Consider the following 18271-nt stretch of genomic DNA (forward strand, 5'->3'; position numbering starts at 1 on the left):
GGCAGGGGTATCCTACTAGGGAACTATCTTGCAACTCTATCACTCCCAGTTGCTCTTCACCCATAAACCAAACTAAGGCTAGTGCTGAAAAGAGATATCTTCTCCTGTGTCCTTTTGTAAAATAAAACAAATACTATGTTTGCTTTACCATCTATTCTTCAGCTAACTGTTTGTTCTTTTTTCTTCTGTTCCCTTTCTATAAAGAAATAAAGAGTTTAAACATAGGTAAGACACGAGCTCTTTCCCATATAATTTGATATGGTTTGTTTGCTTCATTGTGTTTGCTTTTTGTGTTGTGCTTCTTGTGTAATGTTATGTTCTTCATGTACCATATATAGAAACATTTTTATGTGCTAATTGTGTGTTATGAATATGATAAGCATTAGCAATTATGAAATGCAGTCAAAAAGCAACCAAATAAGTTCTGACAGTAATTAGAAATTTCTAGTAGAATGCAAGTATAATGAAGCCCAAGCTAACTTCTATATAAACGCTTCTCCCTGCTGTCTATAATTGGTCTAAATGGTTGAGGTAAACTACAACAGCAGTTTTACAAATGCCAGAAATGTTCACAAAAGCACTAATGACTGCAAATAGGTCAAAAACTCATTTTCCGGTCATTAATGATTTTCTGAACCCTCTGTCCTTTTTCATAATTTAGTTTCTATTTTCTTTCATCAAATACATTTAACAGTCAGTCAACCTGTGGGGCTGGTTGTATGCAACCGCTAGATGCAGTCACTGTAAGATTCATGAGGGAGGCATAACCTTTTCAGACGTTAGGAGAAAAGATTTTTCATCGTCTCACCTGAGCAGTAGGCCTTCTGGATGGCAGCAGCATAGGAAACGCTTGTACCTTCTTCCACGCCACACCTGGGATGGGAGGGGTGTTTACCCTGGAGAATATCAAAGGCAAGAACAAGAAGGGCTGTTGTAAACTGTTCCATAGTGTCCTGTGTATCACCCTTCTAAAACCATACTTTCCGTTAGATGCAAAAGATGTCAGGGCTAAACAGTGTAATTTCCCCTTTACAATATATTTTGGTATAGCAAGTGTAACTCCACTAAGTTTTCTTATCTGGATGAATTCATTCACAATTTGCTAACGATTACTGGTGATGCTGGAAACTCCTCATTTGCAACTATAAGCTTAGCTAATTTTTCAGGTGCTTAGAGATTTGCTCTGGGCAGCTTCTCTTTTTGGTTAAATTGAAAGAAAAGCTGTTGTTGCACTGTTGTGAATTTGATGCACGTACGAGAAGAACACGAGGACAAGCTGATCCTGCCTGTACTTGCTGTGAAGGCGCCAGGCTCCCTCACAGACCAGAGTAAGGCTGCATGTGGTGGTAACAGCTGTGTCCGCCGGAGAGGGCTAGAGGAGGGGATCTCATTGGCAGAGGCCTCTGAGCAGTACCGAATGTTACGGAAAAATCTTGTAAAACAAGGTAATTTCCTTGGCTTCCTATACCTCGAATAAAAGATTACAGTGGCACGGAGAAAAAGAGGCAGAGGTCTTTAATTGCTCAGATGCCAGTTTGAGAAATATTTACTACTCATTTATAAAATACATTCCTGTTTGAGGTAATAATCTCGTAATTTTGGGGGCGACAAGGTGAGTGCATGTCGCCTTCCACCCATCGTTCTCTGCCAAAATCCCTCAGATATTTTATGTGGAGTCTTCCATTATCTGTTCCCTTACCAAGCTCAGGAAAGAGCAAAGGGGTGTGTGTACAGCAGGTCTGCAGCTCCAGCGAGTTGCTCCCTGATCTGGAACAAAAGCTCATGACTGACTGCCTGGTAAAACTGCCCTGAAGGACATTCCAGAGGAGAAAGGCAGGGTGAGCCCCATGGACACACCAATGACTGCAGGAGAGGAGAGGGAAATAAGCCCATGTTCTGCCATTGCTCTTTACCCTGACTCATACCTTATCCCATCCTGGTAACAGTGGGACATACCCAAGGCTAGCTGTGGGCGGAAGGGAAGCAGCGGTGTGCTCACTCAGGAAGGCAGGCACAGGCTGCAAAATCATGTCCGAAAAGAAGAGAGACCCTTCCAGTCTCGCTGAGCGGCTGCTGCTCCATGCCAGGCAGCAGAGCAGCTCCCCCAGGCACTGCTGTGAGCAGCTCCCATCCCTGAGACCAAGCAAGGCCCCCGCCTCCGGCAGCGAGCAGCTATGTCTGTGCCTGGCTCCAGTTTGTACCTGCCTCAGGTCTCCCCGTTCGGCCAAGGTGGGGGTGCCACATGTTTTAGAAGGGCCAGGCAAAAGGCACTCTGGGCCGGCGCCCAGCAGGGAGGCGGCAGCAGCGAGCCTGCAGCAGTAGCACGCAGTTGTTGGCTCGTCTGCTGCTGTTTCAAAGCCTTGAGCCAAGTTTGGGTGTATTTGTGAAGTACGGCACAACACTAGTGTCACAGCAAAGTTTGTTCTTCAGTGTTAAGGGAAAAGCATGGCGGAAGAATAGAGCAGAATTTCAAAGCGGTGACAAATGTGCAGGTGTTTGTATGGCTCAGATACTCGAGAGACTGGAGAAATCTTGTAAATGGAAAGAAATAATTTTATATGTGGCAAAGGAGATGGAGCTTTGTTTTGGAGGGATGAGAAGGAATGTGATAAGGGCCTAGTGAAGAGGTGCAGTCTGCTGCTGAAGATAAGGAGAGGAACTTGGGGAATAAAGAGATTGTGCTCTAATCTCAAGCATGTCACCAGTCTCCCTGCATAACTTTGTCTATACCACTTAACCTCTCTGTGCCTCAGTTTCCTCCTCTGTAAAATGGGTATAATACCCATCTTTTTAAAGTACTTTGCGATCCATGCATGAAATAAACCTGCCAAGTATTTTTTGTTTACTGTATTTTTTCATCTCTAATTTCTACACTCCTAGACTTCAGCAGATGGTATTACCTCTGCCTACTGAATTTTCATCAAACCAATCTCCTTCCTACTTTCTACAGTTTTAGAACAAACTGTTATTGACCTAAAATCATGACACGTCAAAGACTGGCATAGAGGAAGATAACTGTAGAAAGTGATATTTTTGGGCCTCCTCATTCCTCCAAATCTGGTCATGACCGCACGAACGCAGTTGTCTTTGTGCTGCTGATAATCCATCTGCCGAAAGTGGCCTTACTATAGTTTCAGCGAGTCTGATCAAGAAATGGCTTATGTCCATCATAACTTACCTCTGTGTATCCTCACTCTTGGAGATGGGCACTTTTGCCACATGAAACTAGGAGTGTGGATATTTGGAGGCAAATATCTCTGGTTACTGGTAAGTAACCTTCATTTTTTTTCTTCCTGTCTTCATTTGTCTTCTATGCTTTGAAACCACCATTGACCTTATTTACGCTCACTCATAGGCTCCAAAGGCTGGAAAATTCACATCATGCTCAAAATCCAACTAAATTGAGTTAAACTAGCCAGGCAAGATTTTGAAAATATTTCTGCACTGCAGTTCTGTGTGTGTGAATGTATATATATCGCAAAGATTGACATTTCTCAATTTGCAGATGATTTGCTAAAGTAGCTCCAAAATGTGACAAGCTGTCAAAAAACATATATTTCAGAAGAGAAATAGCTTTCCATATGAGCACCCATTCTAATCGCAAACTGAGGACCAGTTTTTCAATAACAGAAGGTTTGGAGTTAAAGTCAGACACTTGGGGTCTCCAGTTTTAGTTATATAACCAACTTCATCTGCCGTAAATGAGATTCTTGATAAGAATGAATGAGAACAAATTTGCTTTAGAAATAAATTTGTTATGCCTCTGCCTCCTATTTATACAAGACCTCACAAATCTTGTGGCATAATATAAGTAACTCAGAAGCTGATTCTTTGATCTCACTCCCATGACTTCTGCTTTCAAGGGAAGTTAAACAAGGTAGCGGGGAGGAGGAGCAACAGGTAGAGATAAGCCAAAGAGAATTGACCTGGAGCAGATCTAAAGGGCTAAAGAGATCAAGAGGAAAGTCTGCTGTGCAGCTTTGGCTTTTTGGGCTCTGCTGTGCAAGGTTTGGTGTAGCAGGATGAATGAGATTTAAAATGACAGTCCTTCTGAAACACTGACCAGGCCCTAATCAAGTTAGGTCTTCAGATGGTAGTCCTTCAGACCCCACCTCTGTATGAAGGTGTCAGACTTTCTTTCCAGATCTCTCTGTGCCTGATGAGTGTCTAAGCTCTGAAAGCCTGTGAAGTTTCTAGACTGCTCAGCTGTTTCTGTTTTATGCTTTCTTTTTCTCTAAAGCAACAATCCCGCTCATAAATACTATCTGGCCGTGGACCCTGTTTCAGGCTCACTGTACGTATCGGACACCAATAGTCGACGGATATACAAAGTCAAGTCCCTCACTGGCACGAAAGACCTAGCTGGTAACTCTGAAGTGGTAGCAGGGACTGGAGAGCAATGCCTGCCCTTTGACGAAGCCAGATGTGGGGATGGAGGGAAGGCAGTGGACGCAACCCTAATGAGCCCTCGAGGTAAAGTAGGAAAAGAAGCTGGAGAAAATGACTGCATGAGGCGAGGCTGGATGTGGAAATAATTATCTGCCAATTAAATCACTCCTTGCTCCGTAATTTTTATTCTGGGCTTTAATTACAGTGGATTGGCAAGTGTTCGTGCTTTGTTTAGTTAAAGCAAACTTTGATACCCCAACGCTGAACGCTGCAAAAGGAGAACAGAACACAAATTAGCAGGGTACCGCTCACTCCAGGAAGCAAGCATGTAAACTGGGAAACAAGTTACTGTTTGAGATACAGTCTTCAGGGAGAAAACCTGCCTGCTGTGGCTTTTTTCTGCGGTTTTATTCTGTGTATCCCCTTTTTCTTCAGAGGCAGAGGAAAAATAAAAGGATTTTTGCCCTTTCCAGTTTCTAATTTTTAACAAAAAGTTTTCAAGATGATGTGGAGATTTGGGGATGTGTTTCAAGATTTTCCATTGTTTCATCTTGATTGTAATGATGAATTTATCAGGTGTATTGCCAGGTGTTTCAAACATCTTTGGGTTTTTTTTCAATGACTGAAAATAACTAGATGATCGTAAAAGCAAATAAAAATGAAAGGTCTTGTTTCTTTGTATAGGTAATAGTTTCAGTTAATACATACAGAGTATATTAACAGGACAGAGCTGCTTGCATGTTTTAAGTTAAGCCTCTACATAGAAGATAAGAAGATAAAGCTGTATCTTCTCTCACTGCCCAATAGGATGAGCACTGCAACCATTTGAAGGCAAAATTTTTAGATCAATATTTTATTTTCAGCCCAAGAAACGGACAAGGCAGTGCGCCAAATCAAAGCAGGAAAGACAAGTGAGAAAAAGCCTGCCCTCCTTCCCACCAGGCAGCAGCATCCTTCTGTTCCTCCAAGGGAGCACCCTTTCATTCTGTGCCTTCCCTCTCTAAGGACTCCCAATGTGACGGGCATTGAACCTTTCCTTTTTTCCTAGGCTGGAAACCCCTGTGTCTTCATCTGGAAACACCAGATGTTCTTCCCATATTCCTTACTGCAACAGGTCAAAGAATTAAAAAACATCGTGGAAGAATATAATGTCCTCTTAATTTTTCAAAAATTTTAAAGCAATTTTAAAAGATTCCTAAAAATTCTTCCTCCTCATTAGATCCTTCAGATGAAGAGAGCAACACCTCAGATTTCTGAGATTAAAACTTAGGAGATAATTTTTTTTTATTGGGTTTATGTAATATATCATACAGAGTTTGAATTTAGAAATAAGTTGATGCATTCTGCTGGCTCTTTGGCACGTTTTGGGGATTTCTGTGGTTTTCTTTTCTTTAAAGCGCCAAAGGATAAACCCGCTTGGTGCCATTTATTGAGCAGAACTGAATAACAGGCACTTGGGGGGTTCCAGGACCTGTGCTCAGGTTGGAAGGGAGGAAAGAACAGGGGAAGTGAACAAACGTCACCATCTTGTAAACTTGTTAATAAGATGAAGCCTGCCTTGAAGCTAGGAGCCTCACTGCCTCACTGATGCCTGGTTTTTATATTTGCAGGAATTGCAGTGGATAAGTATGGACTCATGTATTTTGTTGATGCCACTATGATTAGAAAAGTGGATCAGAACGGAATTATATCGACCCTGCTGGGCTCCAATGACCTAACTGCTGTTCGACCTCTCAGCTGTGATTCCAGCATGGATGTCACCCAGGTAGCCTCTTCCGCATTTATTTTCTTCTCTGCCTTAGAAGAGATGGGCATCTATTTTGGATGACTGCCTGGCCACTTAAGAAATACATTATGCAGCACAAGATGATAGCATATTTGATTCATTACTGAAATGAGTGAACCATCCTTTTACTGTGGCTAACACAGGTTATTTATGCAACTATAGAGAAATAAGGTTGAGATAATGGGAGTTATTGTCTTAATTGCCTGTTTTTCTGTAATTATTGTAGAGCTTCCACAATGTAGCATTCATTCTTTGCACAGAAACACAATTAGCCAAAGTTACCACTGCACGTAGCTTTAATATTTCCGAAAAACAAAGTCATTGTTTGAAATAGTTGCCGTTCATGACTTGGTTTCATGATTTACGCTGATAAACCCCTCACTAATTTGCTGTTGTTACACATGGAATTTTAAACACTAGAAGTGTACTTTTCAGTTGTGAGTTTTACAGTAATAATTTGTGCAACTCATAGGTACGGCTGGAGTGGCCTACTGATCTCGCTGTCAATCCCATGGACAACTCACTTTATGTCCTAGAGAACAATGTTATTTTACGGATCACAGAAAATCATCAAGTTAGCATTATTGCTGGACGCCCCATGCACTGCCAGGTTCCTGGTATAGACTACTCTCTTAGCAAACTGGCTATTCATTCTGCACTTGAATCAGCCAGTGCCATTGCCATCTCACACACAGGAGTTCTTTACATCAGTGAGACAGATGAAAAAAAAATTAATCGGCTACGCCAGGTAACTACCAATGGAGAAATATGCCTTCTTGCAGGGGCAGCTTCAGACTGTGATTGCAAAAATGATGTCAACTGTAATTGCTATTCTGGGGATGATGGGTATGCCACTGATGCCATCTTAAATTCACCATCTTCCTTAGCTGTGGCCCCAGATGGTACCATCTACATAGCTGATCTTGGAAATATCCGCATTAGGGCTGTCAGTAAAAACAGGCCCATTCTTAATTCTTTTAACCAATATGAAGCTGCATCTCCAGGAGAACAGGAGCTGTATGTCTTCAATGCTGATGGGATTCACCAGTACACTCTCAGCCTTGTTACCGGGGAGTACTTGTACAATTTCACCTATAGCAGCGATAACGATGTCACGGAGGTGATGGACAACAATGGCAACTCCTTGAAGGTCCGTCGGGATGCCAGTGGGATGCCCCGCCATTTACTGATGCCGGATAATCAGATTGTCACGCTGGCTGTTGGCACTAATGGTGGACTCAAGCTAGTCTCAACACAGACCCTGGAGCTCGGATTAATGACATATAACGGAAACAGTGGTCTCTTAGCAACGAAGAGTGATGAAACAGGATGGACAACATTTTATGAGTAAGAATGTTTTTGGATATATTAAGCGTACATTTATTTTTCAAATGGTAGTGAGTAGGCCCCAAACTGACCCTACTGAAATTTGTTGTAGGCTTTTCGCTGATACTGAATAAGGCCGTTACATCTCAGTCTAGTATGACACTGGAAATGATTAAGTGGCTTCTTGCTTTCATCATTTTTGCTGGGTCCTTTGGGTGGGTACTGAACCACCTAAATTCCTGCCCGCAGTTTGAGGCCAGTGGGGAAGCTCACCCACCTCCAGCACGAAGGACTGTGCACCACATTCAGAAACCCGTGTTTGATTTACCAGATTGGGCCCCTGCTCTTAGCCATCAGCGAGGCTGCAGATAACTCACATCCAGACCAGCCCCCAGCAATCTATGGCTCCTACCGAGCCGCCTCTCTCTAGGAACCCTAATGCTGCAGTTTCTTTTGGAACTCAAATTATCTATCTTTCTGTTCAGACTCATATATTACTCATGGTTGTTAAAATGTTGATTAACTTCACTGATTGTTCATTCTTGAGACAAGTGAGGAAATTAGATCCCCGGCGATCTGTCAGACCCCTGGTGTAACTTCCATAATTTGTAGATAACCCAAAAGCAGGCGGGTGTTCATGAGCATCTAGATGAAAAAGACAGAACTTCCTCTTTCAATGAAATTCATCAGAGATGAAGTTCAAAAGTATATTACAAATCTAGAAAAACTAGTCAGATTTTTATTAATAGTTAGCCTATTCTTAGTAGTCTTATTGCCATTTATTGATCAAAACGGTTTTAAAAATAGAAGCTAAATGACCTATTGAAAATATATATAACTTTTAAGTATGGCAAGCCTGATGCCATCTATTTTGTTTGGAATAGTTAATTAATGATTACTAAACACCATTTCTCAAATTAGTGGGTAGAAAGTATGAATAGGGCTTTATATTTGATTTTAAATTGTAGGCTTATTTTTAAGGTTACAGACTAGCAATGACGCACACCTATTTTAGTTTATTAATGCATTCATCTCGGCCACCACTTACTTTCTTTGTAGAGAAAACACAGGTAATGCAGGAATAAAAAGAACTGTGTTCCATCTGCTCAAAATACATCTAAATCAGCATCGCACATCAGTATTTTGTCCACTGTGTGTTTCGTTTCCATAAAAAGGAAAGCAGTGCCCTCTCGTGGTCCCCTTCTGATGTGGCTCTGGAAATTGAACCGCCGCGATTTTTCAGCTAGACTGTGGGTAGAGATGGGGAGCTTTTTTCTCCTTAATATTTTGCAAAGAGTATTTCTTTGCCACACATTAGTTACAAGAATAACCCTGTTATGTGAACGCGTGAAGGTATTACCTGCTGATTACAAGATCGAGTAAAAGCTCACTGTACTAGGCGGTGGTAAAACCTCACATTATTGCTGATGAGATGTGGATGCCCTTCTAGGTAGGTTTTTGTTGCTGTTGTTTTTTCCTCAATAGCTAGCTCAAGATTCAGATCAGAAGTCATATAAACTAGTTATTTCTCAGAACACCAGTAACTAATTGTAGAAAATTAAATAGCAAACTAATTTAAAATTCTGCATGAAAAATCAATGAAACATTAAAAAAGGTCATCAGAAAGTTACAAGTTACAAAACTGCTATAACCGGTGGCTGAGAATCACATGAAGTACTAAGTTAGCACGATTTATTAGAAAAATTGTACTACGATTCCTAAGTAAATATAGAAGGTGCCTTACTGAGATGCATCTGAAAATATAATTTAATGTGTATATAGGCACGTTGACTAGATTTTTTTCCCAAGATCAAATAAGAAAAGGTGTGCAACCCTTGCCTCAGGTCAGCGCACGTTAAGTACCATATTTAGGCCTAAATAGCACAGCCTGAGGTACTGTCTTAGATGATTAGAAACTTTGATGAGGCAGCTTTCTCCCAGATTTGTACATACATTCTCATAAGCATAGAGCCCATAGACGAGAGGACAGTATAGACATTTTTTGCATTTAAAATGCATATACTTTATAGTGCATGTATAAAATAAACTATACGCGGTGACTGTTATCTAGGTTAGAAAAAAATCCATAAAATGCCATTCACAAAGACATTAAAAGAAGATATGTATCTCTGTATGTGCATTGAAAACCCTATGTGAGGACTAGAAGTTAGCTGTATGCGCTGGAGATGCTCATTACAGAATACCAGAAAAATAGAGGCATCTCCTTTAGGCTGATCCTAAGCAGCTGACTTACAGTAACGCCTTAATACCCTTTGTCATCTCACGTACCCCCACAGTTGAGGGATTTATTAATACGATTATGAGAATTATTTAAATCAAATTTACAAACCTAAACAATCACAGTCTCTCAATGCTGGTTTCTGGTTTCTATTTGCTCTTCAAAGCAGCTCCAAGGGGAAAATTCTGTATTCATCATTACGCAATTTACTTTGGTAGCTATAAGTTAATACCAATTGAAGATGAAAGAAATACTTAGCAAACGAGAGTTTATAAGGACAACAAAATAGTTTTCTGTGCCATTACATTCATGCATTCATACAGAGATAATCAATACCCAAAATTGTTAATATGGCAGCAGAACTGGAAAAGAACAAATGTCTTTGAAGTAGTAAAATACTCCATGAGCTAAAGTTGTTATGAAAAATTTATTTTAGTGCATTTATATCAACCAGACGTTGAAGTGCCGTGCTATCTTACTGGGTATATTTCTTTCTTTTATCTGAAACTGTACCCTGACAATGCTCACGGAATTAAATTTGTGCAGTGTATCTAGGTACGCATACGTATATGCAGAGAAATGCATGCACAAACTATTTGTGTGTGTGTGTGTGTATACACACTCCATACATATATATATAGTGCATGTGTATATGCACGCAGTTCATTTGCAGTAGGAACAGGCAAGGCTCTTCAATAATATAACAGCTACCAGCAGGCTCACATGGGGTGATTTAAGCTTGGGTTTGGGCACGAAGCAGAGATCTTTGAAGTGGTCCTTAGTGGTATTCCACTTGGTCTTGGGAACATCCTAAGAGAATGCTGCAGTTTTCTTCTTGAATCGGCTTGGCTTTTATAAGGGAGAGAAAATAGGGATATATGTAAATGTATGTGGATCTGCACCTTGCCCTGCTCTAGGTTAAGTCAAAAGCTGCTGTTAGCCCTTTCTGCGGTACGGTATATGGCACTGTCCTAGCTACTCCCTCCTACAAGCTGTCGAGCAGTACACGTCTCAAACCTCAAAGACCAGAGTGCTAGCAATAAAAATTGCATAAGATAGAGAGGTGCCATAATATTGGACATGGGAGAACAGCCTTCAGTGCGTTATCACAAGCCCGCTGAAGGGAAGCACAGGTCAGATATTTGTAGCTATCTGAGCAGGCGCCAAACAAGCGCTCCGCTGTGTCTCACGGTTGAGCTATAGCTGTGTTTGCTGTCCCAGCACACGCGAGCTGGCTGTGGCCGGCTCAGAGCCGCCGGGTTGTCAGGCACCATCTCCAGGCTGCAGGCAGAATCGGCCGACAGCTTTGGTGTCTGCCCAGGGTGCCAGTGGCTGGTGTCACCAGGGCTCTCCTGGAACTACGGTCTTGGAAACCTTCGCCTGCTCGGGCAGACTTGGTCGCAACTGGCAGAATGTCAGTGAGTTAGCAGTGGGCACAGGGAGATGCTGGTTTTTTAAGATACTGGGATTAAGGAAGGATCTCTCCCCTTGTAATTTTATTAGTAGAAAAACTTGGGATGAAACCTTACTCTAACTGAAGTCGGTAACAAAAGCTCAGGAATTTCAGTGTATCCAGAACCCACCTCATTTGAAGATATAAAGATTGCCTTATCAAATCTGATTCATCTAGCCTGATACTGTGTCACAGACTGTGATATGTAGTGGCTGCTTCTGAAGAAGATACCAAGACGTCCCAGGTTGATTAGTATATTTTCCATTGCAAAATTTTCTTTTTTTTACTTCTTTGGACCCGGGTTCATGTCATGAAGAAGAAAGGTATATAACCATTTAATTCCTACATAGCTTTATTCTTATTATTCAGATAAATGTCTGGGTGTTGTATTTTACTAAGCACTTGCTCCCACATAATACATAAATTTAAAAAAAAACACCTCAATAATATGTCATTTCTAAATTTTGTAGTACATAAAAGGTTTCTGGTTTATTCATTTTAAAGTTTTTACCTTTAAGGTATTTTTTTAAAATAGGATTTTATTGATGCAATGGATAAAGTAGCAATGCCTTCTTTGTACATTGGTATTGCAGTGTGTGTTTATATCATTTAAGTAGTGAATTTTTAATATGTCTAGCTCGTAAACTAAATGGTCTGCGGATCTTCATAGAGAGTACTTTTGTATGTATCACTCTAAGCATGCCCATCACTTGCTTAGAAACCCTTTTATCTCTGCCATTGCTGATTTCAAAGATTGTGACCAGCACTGGGAAACATTGCCCCATGGCAGGGGGCAAACCACTGATTTCTAGAAATAGCATTAGCATCTTTTCATTTTTCTGTTTCAGTCTCCGTACATCCTCATCCATATTTACTTTTTAGACTGCCCTTGCACTTTGAACAGAGATTTTCAGTGAGTAGCCCACAGCAATCCCCAGGAATTTTTCCTGGGTTAATTAAAAACCCAGCAATGTGAATGAAGAGTTTAAATTAATGTCTCATTTGCATTGCCTAAAATATATTTGCTGACGGGGAATTTCGCCAACCATTTTTCTGGATGCTCACCAAGCTCTGCATAGCCACGCTGAAGCCACTCAGAGACTTTTCTAGTTCGTCCTAAATAACATTGTCTCTTTGTAATATTTGACACCTAAGTATTCTCTTCATCACTCTGTTAATCACTAAATGACCCAAAGTAGTCCACATACAGACTCTTAGGGCGTATCTCATTATTAACCCTTGAGATTTTTGAAACTGTCCGGTTTTTGTACTTTTTGTTTTTCCTTGCTAGATGGATGCTTGACTGGATCAAGTTCTTCCCTCATCTATACTTTACGAGTACTTTTCAATATTTTTTTGTGAAGACCTTTATATAGACTTAACCAACCCCCCTTTCATAGATTATCTCAACATATCTTTTATCCAGTATCCTGTTGATATGGTAAAAAAAATTTAGAGAGATATATATGTGTCAGTAGAAACTTGTGACTATTATTGAGAAAAATCATGCTGCTTAATCTTTATTTGATCCTGAACTGCTTAAAAGAACACAATATATTATTGGTCCCTTTTAGGTCACATGATGCTTTGTTTTATTGATTTACTTCTTTGCCTAATACTTCCATTGGTTCTGGTAAGGCTTGTTGCTCCACAGGTGATTTTTTTCCTTCCTCCCCAATATTCAGTTGAATGGGTGCAACCGTTTGCAATGGATTTGAAAGGCATGTTTTATATTTGTATTCACTGACGAGCCAATTTGTGTATTAATTTTGGAGACATGCTAATCAGTTCGGGTGGCCTACTTTGAGGTTTCTGAATGATTTAATTGTAAAAAGTCATGTTGAAAGCACTGATTTCTTTTCATCTTTACAGCTAACCACGACGTACAAAGAACTCGGCTAGCTCCGTGATACTAAATGTGCTCCTCTTCTCTTCTGTTACTCTCAGGCAGTGCAATGGATTTACCAGTTCTCTTCCAGGCTTCCCGCTCCCTGGATTTCTACATTCGAAGGATGACCAGTTGGTTTCAATCTCTACCTAAACTTTTCCCTTTATCTACACAGGACATTTTTTCTTGCCTTTCTGCTGTTTAGAAGCATGGGCGCTTTGGTAGCGGCTGGGTGAGAGACTCTTGCACAAGTAGCGAATTGCAGCAAGCAGAGTGTCAGACTGGAATACTGATTTTGTTTCAGGTCCCCATTTCTTGCCCTTAAGATCCAAGGGATTGCTTCTTTAGCATACGTATGCACACAAATATAGCATACTAAAGGAAAGGGAGAAACAGTACGATTTGATTTCAGGCAGTATTCCTTCTTTCCCCCCTCCTCAGGCTTTATACCTCGAAATAAATTTGACTCATTAAACGCACGGAGAGCCCTTTTTCTTTTATTTTTTTATCTTTATGCCTCTGGAGCACTTAATTCATCTTCTAAGGTATATTCTGAGTGCTGACTGCTGCCCTTTGTGCACCTCCAACCTATCCTGTGCTTTAACTTCTCATCATTCATCTTTATGAGCCAAAATAATGACCCCAAAATGCAGTTCAATACCACAGATGAGATCTAAATGAAATTATTATGTCCTAAAGCTGATGTCTTTTTTAATCTCTTATGGCAAGTTTATTCCTTGATATGTCACTTAAGACCACACTTAGTACTTTCCACTAAGTATTCAATTGCAAATGTGCAGTGTATGCAATTGTATATTGTAGTATCCATCATAAGTCCACTTCCTTAGAGTGAAATGCAACTATAAAAATATTAGATGAATTTACTAATTATAATTGTTTGCGCCAAATATCACTCTGTATATCTGTAATAATTTAACTAATTAATTTAATAATCTAAAAGATGGTAGCCTGGATTTACACTCGTGTAGTTGAGATCAGTATCTCTAAAAATAATTATTTCATCATTATAGACTCTTTCAAGAACAGAGAAATAGGTACGGCCAGGATGTTCTTGAAAATCTGTTTCATTCTGGGTTTTTTGCACAAATGTGAATTATTAACACATTCGGTATTGAAATGAACATATATCCTCATGCTTTTTTGCTCTCACTAACTTTTCTATTAGCTATGATCATGAAGGGCGTCTGACCAATGTAACGCGTCCCACTGGAGTGGTAACTAGCCTTCATCGAGAAATGGAAAAGTCTATTACCATCGACATTGAGAATTCTAATCGGGATGACGATGTCACGGTCATCACAAATCTCTCCTCTGTGGAGGCTTCCTATACAGTTGTTCAAGGTACCAAAGCACGCTTCTCAGCACATCTCCTAACCACACACACCACTTGAGAAAGCAATTCACGAAAGATTAGTGCCATTAGTACACTCATGAGCAGGGGGAAAACATATAAGGTTTGCAAGAAAAACTCCCGTAAAGCTCATTCCTAAAATGACAGGTCTTCAGGACAGGTAAGAGACATTTCACAATCATGCTTTGTGTCAAATACGTATGGTCGTTAGCTGCTGGTGTAAGTTAGTCCTGCCGTTACCTCTTGGGTCAGGTTCACTTTACCCACTCGCATATTTCTCTCTACTTCACCACAAAATTGGTTCTGCCACAATTGGTTCCACAGAGGTGCAGTCTGACTGCTGAATGTAGAGGTCCTTGTGGAGAGAGAGGCTCAGGTAGCCTCCTACTGTTAGAAACGAAATCTTCCACATTTACACACTACCATTAAATAAAATGCAGAACAATCAGGGCAGCGGATGATCTTGTGCCACAGTTAGCACTTCCGAGAACAGTGTTACAGCCCAATATGGCAGGAGAGGTCAGCAACAAAGTGGTTAAATGTTTGCGTAGAACTTTCCAGCGCCGCCCAGGCATTGTGTCTGATGAAGCGAAAACAGTTATCAAAGATAGACTGAAAGGACTTTGGTGAGTGATGGGGTTTTTTTTAATTAAGATATATGTCACCGGAATAAGAATATCATCATCAAACAATAGTGTCCTCCTGACATAAATGTCAACATTTATAGACTATTATACTGTGACACGTCTGGTTACAAAGACTTTATTTCTCTTATACGGAATGATTAATTATGTAGATGCTGTCCTTCTGTCAGACAAATATTGATGCTTTGGTGACAGTTGCACACTGTAGCGCTCCATCCTGGCTGAGAATGGACTTGGCTGTGTCAAACAGCTGGAGAACTGCACGGCCGTAAAAGTACGGGATTATTTTTGTAACTCTTCTCCGACAGCCAAAAGGCCGGGTGTGCACCCCAGGCCGGTGCCCCTCTGGTGGGGTGGCAGGAAGGCAGGCAAGTGAAGGGTTGCATTGCTGGAGCCTCACGCCTTGAGGATTTAAAGCCAAACTGTAATTCTGTACAAAGCCTCTGCCTGGAGACAGTTTTTAAACAGAGGGAGAGAAAAAGAAGAGGCGCTTACTTCTTCCTTCTCACAAAGAGTCCAGCAGCCTTTTTTTTTCTTTCTTTCTTTTTGTCCTGGAGTTTAATGGTTTGTTGTTTATCCAGCAGTTCAGTTTTCAGGAGTTTTTGTTCAGATTAGAAATAAACTACCTGGTTGAACACATATCACTGTGCATTTTGATTCACAATTAAGACTAAAGGGAAAACATAATGAAATAAACACAGTATCTCTCTGCAGGCTCACTGTTACACTACTGTTCTTTACATGAATCAGAAACATCTGTAATTTCCACCATAGTACCACGTAAATGGAAATTGCAGGCTGACTTCATTTAACATCAACAGGAGTGCAATAAAAAACCAATCAAATTAAGCTATATGTTTTCTTTATGACTGGAGTAGCTAAATTATTTTCTTTTCATTATTGCTGTAGATCAAGTGAGGAACAGCTACCAGCTCTGTAATAATGGTACTTTGAGAGTGATGTATGCCAATGGCATGAGCATTAGCTTTCACAGCGAACCTCATGTCCTGGCTGGGACTGTGACTCCCACCATAGGACGGTGTAATATTTCTCTACCAATGGAAAACGGTTTAAACTCAATTGAATGGCGTCTGAGGAAGGAACAGATTAAAGGCAAAGTGACTGTGTTTGGAAGAAAGCTCAGGGTGAGTAGAATCTGTCATTACAATAACGATCTTTTCTTCTGTGGGCAGAAAATTAATTTTCCGTTTTGAAGGACCCGTCTTTCCTATTTTTACTTGTTAAAAATGTACAACTCTGGGATTGTCTTTGGTATGACAATCTTTTCTTTATTTGAGAGGTCAGTTAACTGCATGGGATCATCTGCTGCAATCAGCTATAGAAGCTTCATTACTAAAAGTATTCCAAAAGAGGTTGGTAAAAGTACTCAGAATACTGCTGCAAGTCGCTCTGCTTCTGATGGCGGGGGGGTAAAATCCGACCACTCACCATTTGTAAAAATGCTATGGCACACTTACCACAGTTAGTCCTGGGGAGCAAACACAATTACAGCTTGAGCGGTTACGTTCTGCCTCCGTAAAATTCCCCTACGGATTCACTGAGGCAGGCATATTGTGTTTATTCCCTTTCCCAAATGGCACGATTGGAAAATAATTGCCATAATTACAAAGTCATAAGCATAGGATAAGACAGACACTCAGGTCATGTAATCCATCCCCTGCCACATTAAAGATCTGCTGCAGCCGGATTAATCCCATTCTGTGCTTAGCTGGCCTGTTTTTCACCCCTTAAGTATCTAAACTTTCACTGGCTGCTTCAGTATATACAGTTTTGGAAGGGCTTTGAGATACTGGGCAGAAAACAAATGTAGCGCTGATCGACTCCTGGCTCTTTTAATAATTCTTTCAACATCGTTGGACATGAGATACAGTTCTGTGTGGTCAAGATGATATATTAAATGCAGTATATGTAAACAATTATGTAGTAATTTACAAAAAAATAATAAGACCGGGATGTTAAATTTTGGTATTTTCTGATTGCTTAACATCTAATTCACAGTGTTGAAATAACATGTCTCTCCTTATTCTTACAAATGCTCAGAATGCACCTATTGGGGAGAGGGGGAAGGTTAGACAAAAAATGGAATGGCTTTAGCAGCTAATCCTTAATGACTAAATTTCATGGCTGTGTAATTGATTTTTCATGTGTTGACCTGCAGAGGTTGATTATAAGTAGAAAATAGATCAGCTCTGCATTTTGACTAGGTGTTCAAAATAAAAATAAGTAGGACCCTGAAATGAAATTGCTGTAATCCTAACTCTCAATACTAAAAATTTAATAGAGGTACTTGTGGTAATTAGCTGAAGTTAAACACGTCTTAGAGCTGAAACCTTGCCTGAGATGGGTTTTCTTGCATCGTGTTTATGCAAATCAAAACACTGCTTTATCTAGCAACACCTCAACATTTAATTGTCTGGTGTTAGTTCCTGTAACAATAATCACATATCCATTTAGCTCTTTTAAATGAAAATCACTATGAGATTATAACAGGTTGAGTGGACTGAAAATGAAATTTGAAAATGAGGGAGAAAGCACAGAATTTATTTGCATCTCATTTATTCTAATTCATCTTTATAAATTGTTTAGTGAATGAAATAGAGCAAGTGTGTTGGAACACTGGGGGGAGCAGGTGGCAGGCAGGGTAGGCTACAGCAGCTGGGACAGCTGTGGCACGTAGCGATACAGACGGGGGGGCACTGCTGCAGGACTAATGCAGCGCTGGGGCGACCGGTGAGAGAGCGTGCGTTCCACAGTTCAGAATCAAGTATTACTGAAAGGGATTGTTATTATATGGGATTCACCTCTTACAAGTACTTACTGGAGCCCATACCCCTTTTCTTCAATACTTAAAGGGGGCTTACAAGAAAGATGAGGACAGACTTTTTAGCAGGGCCTGTTGCGACAGGACAAGGGATAATGGTTTTAAACTAAAGGGGGGTAGATTTAGCCTAGCTATAAGGAAGAAATTTTTTATGCTGAGGGTGGTGAAGCACTGGCCCAGGTTGCCCAGAGAGGTGGTGGATGCCCCATCCCTGGAAACATTCCAGGTCAGGTTGGACGGGGCTCTGAGCAACCTGATCTAGTTGAAGATGTCCCTGCCCACGGCAGGGGGGTTGGACTGGATGACCTTTAGAGGTCCCTTCCAACCCAAAC

At 40.6% G+C, this 18271-nt stretch overlaps 1 protein-coding gene across 2 annotated transcripts in view; it reads left to right on the plus strand.

Moving 5' to 3' along the window:
• TENM2 (teneurin transmembrane protein 2) overlaps positions 1 to 18271 on the plus strand; it is a 563241-nt gene that overhangs the window by 532927 nt on the left and 12043 nt on the right. For both annotated transcript variants that reach the window (XM_009318514.1, XM_009318515.1), the window contains 6 exons: positions 205 to 225; positions 4241 to 4473; positions 6000 to 6154; positions 6648 to 7522; positions 14268 to 14443; positions 16007 to 16242. In XM_009318514.1, coding sequence (XP_009316789.1) covers positions 205 to 225; positions 4241 to 4473; positions 6000 to 6154; positions 6648 to 7522; positions 14268 to 14443; positions 16007 to 16242 — 1696 coding nt within the window. The remainder of the gene's footprint in view (positions 1 to 204; positions 226 to 4240; positions 4474 to 5999; positions 6155 to 6647; positions 7523 to 14267; positions 14444 to 16006; positions 16243 to 18271) is intronic.

Source organism: Pygoscelis adeliae, unplaced genomic scaffold (genome assembly GCF_000699105.1).
Source record: "Pygoscelis adeliae isolate BGI_AS28 unplaced genomic scaffold, ASM69910v1 Scaffold42, whole genome shotgun sequence".
In the NCBI taxonomy this organism is placed as follows: Eukaryota; Metazoa; Chordata; class Aves; order Sphenisciformes; family Spheniscidae; genus Pygoscelis; species Pygoscelis adeliae.